The 8,237-nt window shown below is 41.1% G+C and overlaps 1 protein-coding gene across 1 annotated transcript; it reads right to left on the bottom strand.

The window, feature by feature from the left end:
- Nucleotides 1-233: 233 nt before the first annotated feature.
- LOC133399520 (lymphotoxin-alpha-like) lies at nucleotides 234-7,338 on the bottom strand. The gene is made up of 5 exons (XM_061671082.1): nucleotides 7,303-7,338; nucleotides 3,743-3,948; nucleotides 2,905-2,935; nucleotides 2,773-2,823; nucleotides 234-761 (listed from the first exon to the last, which is right to left on the bottom strand). The coding sequence occupies exons 2-5, from the start codon at nucleotides 3,926-3,928 to the stop codon at nucleotides 343-345; spliced, it is 687 nt and encodes a 228-aa protein (XP_061527066.1). The 5' UTR covers nucleotides 3,929-3,948; nucleotides 7,303-7,338; the 3' UTR covers nucleotides 234-342.
- Between the last annotated feature and the right edge of the window lie 899 nt (nucleotides 7,339-8,237).

Here is an 8,237-nt window from a genome sequence, read left to right as displayed (position 1 = left end):
CATTCAACTAAATTGTCATAAAAAATCAGTACAACCAGTATTAGATAATGAAGTCTCTGCATGTGTTTTGCTTTTTATTTGGCGGTTTATGGCTCAACAAGGAGTATTAAGTAGAGAGGAGACCATATATAGACTGTAAGTTCTGCAATGTAGGAAACCTTGCATGCAAGACTAGTGGTGTCCCAATATTTTTTTTTTATGTTGTCACTTGTTGGTAAAGATACGTTTGTTAAACTGTTTTTACCATAAAAGCGTACAACTTATTTTTACACCACAATAGTGTCCATGACACAATACACACAATATTGTCTCAGAGAGCAACATTTGACTATCTTTACCAAATTACTGAGACAGAAGTTCAGCCCCAAAGAAAACCAAATATTGTTTGGAAGATATGAGGTTGGTGTGTGCCGATGTCACTCGCAGAGCGCTGTTAGCTTCCAAGAAAAACATGCCACCTGTATGAAGAGATTTACTCCACTGCTTTGTGCTGCAGTTTATTGTGTCGATGGATGACAGGAGAAGCAAATCACTGTCATAAGTATCACTGAAAAGGTACAACATAATGGCAAGCTTCAGATCACCTTCACATTTGAAGTCAGCCTTACTCTCGTAGGTGATCTGCAGAAAGACTCTGTACATGCCTTTCCTGGGAACCACCAGGCTCCCATTGGAGTAGTGGAAGCCTCCATGACAGTGGGCATTCCCATACTTACTTTCCCATAGGAGATATTTCCCATTTGTGTTACTGCCAATGGGAGCTTGAAGGATGACATTAGAAAAACAATATTTAGTCTCTCAAATTAACAAATATTTGTGCATGAAGCTTGGAACAGTAAGGCCAATTCCTTTGTTTTGTGGGGTTCCTACCCATTTCCTCTTTGGCAGATAAAATGCATGCTCAATAGGGTATGGCCAGTGTAAAACCTTGCACTTCTTGCACCTGAACGCCCACATGGTGAAGAATCTCCAAATCTGTTTTTCTTTTCATTTTTCCTTGAATTGACGAAATGTTTCTGTACACTTTGATCTCCTTTTGTTACATCATCTATGACTATTAGTGAACAGTAAACGTGATGGAAGCCCAAGCTGAGAAAATGTATAATTAAATTACAGCTGCTTTTGGTAATTTCCCCTTGATTCCGAGTTTAGTTACATTTGAAAAATAACTGCAAATGTTCAAATTTTTTTATATCACTTCCTCCTTCAAAAAGCCCACGCTTGTGATTGGCTCTCTGGGCATGGGGCATTTGTAGTCTCAAACATGACATATTTTTGTAAATATGACCTTGAAGCGCCACCTGGTGGTACAATCTATTTGTTTGTCTGAGATTTTGAAAACGTTAGACTAAAAATTACACCTTTGAAGATATTAAAAAAATGATTTTTGAACACTTTTTTTTTTTTTATTGAATATTCACTTATATGGTTTGTCATATGAAGCGTTATTGTCTAAAATGTCTTTAAGTCAACATGGTATCATGTTTTCTACATGCTGTACCCATAGGTATACTGTAAGTATACATGTATGTATAATGGAGCAAACATTTTTTATTTTGTATTTATGTTTCATGATGCTTTGTGATCAGTTTATTATTCGTGTAAAGAATAAATATGTGGTTAATTCCAAAATAATGATCTATGGTTTGAATCCACTTTTTTCGAGGAAACATCCAAGGGTCCTGTGGATGCATCCATTCATCTATCCATTATCTTAACCGCTTATCCTCACTGGGGTTGCGGGAAGGATTGTGCTGCCAGTGTTCTGACTGAGACGTGGCAGGATTTTATGGCATTAGTCAGACAGAGCTATTGTGAAATACCATATTCTTTTAGTCTGATCCAGGCAGGGCCGGCCCTGGGCATAGGCGACATAGGCGTCGCCTAGTTTATTTAGAGTTTTTTCCCATCATGAAAATGACAGCTAAGCCCTCGGGCGCACAGTTCCGCTAAAGAAGAAAAGTGGAGGAGGAAAAAGAAGTCAAAATATAAAGGTAACGTTATGTCAACATATTTTTAAAATACCGTTTTTGTGTAAAGAACATGTTTTAGTTAGCTAGCTTGAAATAAAGTAAGCATTAGCTTAACACGCTGATGTCGGGTGACCATATGTCCTATATTGACCATGTAAAAATGTGTCCGACCGAAATTTCTAACTAGACAGGGATTCTCGAAGTACTACGTCCCCCCCCTCCTCCTCGCCCCCACTGCTGTTGTTACCGTTACTTATGCTGTAATTAAGTGACCAATTTGAACAAATTCTTACTTGGGCACTCTTTTTATTCGAAATGCATAATCACAGCTAGACAATAATAATCTTATGTAGACGAATTTAGGGTTAGGCCTCTTTATACTCGCGCGGCCGACAACGTCCGCATTGCAAAACGTGATATACTCGCGCGGCCCCTCTGCGTAGCTTGAGGCGCACACGGGGAAAATAGGTGAGGCGCGTCGTACGCCGCGGAGATCATCACTCGTGATTGGTCCGTTTTAGTCACATTGGCTAGGGCCGGCCCTGGATCCAGGCATTAGGAGGGAAATACATAGATTAGGATTGTTGCTCTCCTTAGATAAATCATACATTAGAGTTGTTGCTGCGACAAATATTACAAATATTTGAGGAAGAGAGAATTATCCTGACTGTAACTTGGTGGCTACGGCAAAATAATTTAATATAATAATAAATATTTTTCTGCACGAACACGTGTCACATGAGTGTGTGGGGGGGGGGGGGGGGGCAAAAGTTACATTGATTCTCTTGAGGGATGTTACCTGTTAGCATAGCAGTCTTGTCTTCATCCTTCTGTGGGTGGTTACTGAGGGCTGCAAGAGAGATCCACTCAGTGCTATTTTACACCAAAGATGTTCATTTTACAAGACTATAAGCCAAGACACAGCATTTACCTGATGAAAGGGTGCCTGCATGCGCCACAGACTGTAAAAGAAACCAATGTAAGACTTTTTATTGTGAAAAGATTGTATTGCTTAAATGTCACAGGGGGTTAACTCTTGTCATGGAGCAGCACAATGTCCGTTGAATTGATGAAGAAGAAGAAGAAGAAGAAGAAAATGTCAAAAACTGTTTATGGCTTTTAACAGTCTATTTAACTATGAACTTGCTGTTTATTTTTATGAGGTTCAATAGATTGCTATTTTTTGTTTAAAAAATGGGGGGGCAGGCTGGAGCGGATATTTCCACTTATGTCAATGGGGAAATATGAGATATAAGCTTTGTCACAGAACAAATTAAACTTGTATCTCTAAGCATCCATCCATCCATTTCCTGTACCGCTTATCCTCAATGGCGAGCCTATCCCAGCTATCTTCGGGCGAGAGGCGTGGTACACACTGAACTGGTCGCCAGCCAATCGCAGAGCACATAGAAACAAACAACTATTCACAGTCACATTCACACCTATGGGCAATTTAGAGTCTTCAATCAACCTACAATGCATGTTTTTGGGATGTGGGAGGAAACCGGAGAGCCCGGAGAAAACCCACGCAGGCACGGGGAGAACATGCAAACTCCACACAGGTGGGATTTGAAACCCGGTCCTCAGAACTGTGAGGCAGATATGCTAACCAGTCGTCCACTGTACTGTCTATCTCTAAGCACTAAGGTAAAATAGTAGCAGATATTTTATTTCTTAATTCCAGTGCCGTTTAGGGACTTTCCTTGTCACATAGCACAATACAACATGTTTATTGGCCCCATAAAAGTGCTGTGAAGCGGACCTCTTACCTGAGAGTCAGGTGATTGGGGACATCCCCCTCTAAGCACAACCAATGCCAGCACAACCACCGCAGTGCTCAGCAGACATATCACCAGGTGCACGGAGCAGTTGGTTCGCTGTAATCTGAGTAGAGGGGTTCTCCTCCTTGTGTTTCTGTGAGAGAGTTGCTCCGTGATGTTCCTTTTGTGTTCCATCTGTGTCTCCCGTCCTATATCTGAACCAAGAGTCGCCCACAGGAAAATTACTTCCTCCTCACTCACTCACTCACTCACTCACTCCATGTGCCATCGTGCACGCAACACACACTGCTGTCAGTCTGTGATGTGTGTGGGTGGGTACTGATCAGCAGTTTTACTTGAATGAACTAAACACTACTGTCTCACCGCTGCTCTCCACGACTTTCGCCACACGTACAATGCTTATTTTACAATTGATTAGGCTATTTTGTGGGGGTAGGGGTGGCGGCAAATTATAAAATAATGTACAATTAAAAAAATAATTTTCAGTTATACTTGTAGGTGTAATACATAGGTTACATTGCGAAGAAAAAGTACATGAACCCTTTGGAATTTCTTACATTTCTGCATAAATTGGTCATAAAATGTGGTCTGATAATCTAAACACGAATAAACAAATAACACACAAACAACTATGTTTTCATATTTTTATTGAAACTCGCAAATATTCACAGAACAGGGAGGAAAAAGTAGGTGAACTTCCACGCTACGGATTCGATCAGAGTCAGGTGTAAGCCAACCTGGATTCCAATCAATGATACAAGATTGGAAGTGTGTCTTAAAGCTGCTCTGGCCATTAGAAAACACACATCAGTTTAGAAATGTTTCTTGTCAAGAAACATTGCCTGATGTGTACCATGCCTGTCTTAAAAGAGCTCCCAGACCTACGATTAAGAATTGTTGACTTTTACAAAGCTGGTTACAAAAGTATCTCTAAAAGTCTTGATGTTCATCAGTCCACAGTAAGACAAATTATCTGGAAAATTGAGAAAGTTCAGCGCTGTTGCTTCTCTTCCAAGGAGTGGCCGTCCTGTAAAGATGACTGCAAGAGCACAGTGCAGAATGCTCAATGAGGTAAAAAAAAATAATAATAATAATTAAAAAAAAAAGAACCCTGGAGTGTCAGCTGAAGATTTACAGAAATCACTGCCCCAAGCCAACATCAATGGTCACAAATCTGTCATATGTAAAACATTAAACAAGAATGGGGTTCATGGGGAGAACACAGAGGATGAAGCCATTTCTGTTTAAAAAAAAATCCCATTGCTGCACGTTTGAAGTTAGGTTATTGCTGCCAAAGGACGGTTAACCAGTTATTAAATCTAAGGGTTCACTTACTTTTTCCTCCATGTCCTTTGAATGTTTACGTTATGCTCTATATTTACATATAACATATAATTGTTTGTGTGGTATTAGTTTAAGCAGACTATTGAGATTCGAATGATCAGACTACAAAATATGACAAATTTAAACAGAAATTAAAAAAAAAAAAAGAGTCCACATAGTTTTTTTTCCCACTGTAACACTCGCACCACAATCCAAGGTTTGTCCACAATGAGAGGATCAGGCTCAACCACTTTCTTGGTTCAGTATCTAAGCTGACCTGCCGCATTCCTCTTGAATCAATTCATCAAAATCACTGTGTCAATCTTAACCTGCCAAATAACAATGGCAACCTAAGAAGTCAAGTCAATTTTATGAAATAATAAAATCAGATAATTAATAATTTTATTATGTCATAAAATTTGAGACTTGCCGATGCTTATACAGCGCCTAGTCTCAATCGGTATAACACGAGAATGGCTTTTCTACCTATAATGCCTCAAGAGGAGCCGAGTGGCTGGATTAGTTTGAAGTAATATCCCAACTCAGGTGTGAAAAAGCAATTTTGTTTTTCTAATTTGCATCCCCAAAGGGCTGGCTCGTTCATTTTTTTCACCATTCTTCACCAACTTGTCACCATTGTTCTGTAAATGAGGCAATTACTCTCTACACGGTTACTGAAAAAGTACGGATGTTGCTTTGCCTTCACCTGAATAAATTGATCGAAATGACAGACTGTATGCTGACCAGTGACGTGGGGTCAGGGTAGATCAAGTGAAGCAGAGCCGCACTGCACCCTGGTGGTCTCTCCTTTCCGCTGCATGTGAATAGTAAAGCAACCTTATGATAACATTAAATTGTTCCATTTTAGTTCTATGGTCCGTGCTTTACATGGATTTTCTTTTTCAATCAAATAATTTCAATGATTTCATCATTAAAATAGCTGAATTTTCCTATTTCCTTTTCAAATGCATAGGAAGCGCAGCTAAGTGTCACGTTGAGTCATCGCTCGCATGATGCTGCAAGAGACCACGCACACATCCATTCACGCAGGCTGTGATTGGTCCGTGGCTTTCACACAAGAGACACTGGTGTTTCCTCATTACATCGCCAATAATATACGTTTTATCACACATGTAATGCACTTACTGACGTGCAACAGACTGTCAAATATATTGAATGAAAGTGTGTGACATTTAGTCTTTCTTATCGACCAGAAAAGCCACTAAAAGTGCAGTGGAGTCTGGTATGTACGGTGCCACAACCAGCATGTAGCAGTGTTGAGTTGACCTTCAGTCACGTGACGTTCTCTGTGCCTCACCAATCATGAACCTCACCGCACGTCACTAAATTGCTTGCACAACACTGGATACACTTGTTTTTTTTTTTTATACCTCCCATTATAGATACACACCCAGATCTCCATATAAACGTATAGTTTGTAGTTACTGACGTATCCCTGCCAATAGCCAAAGCGTTCATTAGTAAAGTTATGGAAAATGGAGCTCGCTCTGGCTCTTGAGTACCACAATCTTGGGCCACGGTGATCCCATCGGACTGAATTTCTGAACGTACCCTGTGTGTGCGTTGTTGTGTCCGTGCGACCAAGTGTAATGCAACTATGTTTATGAGGAGATCTGGGCGTCTATCTGTAATGAGATGTATCATACAAAAAGTATGCAGTGTAGTGTAAGCGTGCAGCCAGTAATTTCTATCAAAATCAGTGTGTTGCAATGTAACGAGAGAGAGATACCAGTTTAGAACTAGTGTAATATAAATATAAAATACTTTCTCACAGCATTGTTCAACAGGGTGCAATTGGTAATATTTCCACTTTTGTGATGACAACAAACAAATATTTTCCCCTCCCTTCTTAGTGAGAGGTCGACAGTTTTTTTTTTTTCGATTTCTTGTTATGATTTATTGCTAATGCACAAGATTCAAACAAGACTTCTTTACTGATAAATTACTGCAATGACAAACACAAATCTGTGCAGCATGTGGATAAAGTGAGCTCTTCAACCCTCTACATTGTCTGAACATGCTTGACACTGCCACACCATCTCCTTTCTGCATTTGCCACGTGTACTTGTAGCAATCAACACAGCGCTTAGTGGTGTGATCGTTCTTGCATCGAAAGTATTTCGAAGCATGCCAAGAGTGATGAAACAAAGGAAACTCTGTAAGAGACTCGACACAGTTGGGCTGTGATAGAGATGCCTTCTGACCTGTTTTTCACGCCACACTGTGCCGTCTTTTGCCTTCTCTGTTCTCTGTGTCTCCAGTCGACCTCTCTTTTCTGGTGGCGGTGAAGTCTCCTCATCTGTCAGGTGATTTTTTTAGAGCTATGAAAACCTAAACCAAGGTTAGAAATTAAGGTTACCCCGCCTCCTGCCCGATGCTCACTAGGGTCGCGGGCGTGCTGGAGCCTATCCCAGCTATCATCGGGCAGGAGGCGGGGTACACCCTGAACTGGTTGCCAGCCAATCGCAGGGCACATATAAACAAACAACCATTCACACTCACATTGACACCGACGGGCAATTTAGAGTTGCCAATTAACCTACCACGCATGTTTTTAGGATGTGGGAGGAAACCGGAGTGCCCGGAGAAAACCCACGCAGGCACGGGGAGAACATGCAAACTCCACACAGGCGGGGCTGAGGATTGAACCCCGGTCCTCAGAACTGTGAGGCAGACGCTCTAACCAGTCGTCCACCGTGCCGCCCCAATAACATTTATTGCCTTTTAATTCTGTATATCAATGGATAGAAAGTCATGGTAAAATTTTAGTGCTGCACATTAATGATGGGCATGGGAGTTCTATTGAGTGGACTGAATAACTAGAATCATCCATCCATTTTCTGAACCACTTATCCTCACTAGGGTCACGGGTGTGCTGAAGCCTATCCCAGCTGACTCTGGGCGAGAGGCTGGGTATACTGTGAACTGGTTGCCAGCCAATTGTGGGGCACATATAGACTAACAACTATTCCCACTTACATTCACACCTACGGCCAATTTAGAGTTTTCACTGAACCGATCATGCATGCTTTTGGGATGTGGGAGAAAAACCGGAGTACCTGGGGAAAACCCATGCAGGCACGGCGAGAACATACAAACTCCACACAGCCAAGGTGGTATTTGAAACCAGTTCCTCAGA

The sequence above is a fragment of the Phycodurus eques genome, chromosome 3 (assembly GCF_024500275.1).
Source record: "Phycodurus eques isolate BA_2022a chromosome 3, UOR_Pequ_1.1, whole genome shotgun sequence".
In the NCBI taxonomy this organism is placed as follows: Eukaryota; Metazoa; Chordata; class Actinopteri; order Syngnathiformes; family Syngnathidae; genus Phycodurus; species Phycodurus eques.
Note: the sequence above shows the minus strand (reverse complement) of the source record. Positions and strands in the feature narration are given on the sequence as shown.

What these genes read in the sequence shown, in the direction of transcription:
- LOC133399520 (XM_061671082.1), bottom strand. Translation starts at nt 3,928, where the DNA reads ATGGAACACAAAAGGAACATCACGGAGCAACTCTCTCACAGAAACACA. An exon ending in TGCAGGCACCCTTTCATCAG is followed by an intron (nt 2,824 to 2,904) that starts GTAAATGCTGTG and finishes TCTCTCTTGCAG; the next exon opens with CCCTCAGTAACCACCCACAG. An exon ending in CAAGACTGCTATGCTAACAG is followed by an intron (nt 762 to 2,772) that starts GTAACATCCCTC and finishes TCATCCTTCAAG; the next exon opens with CTCCCATTGGCAGTAACACA.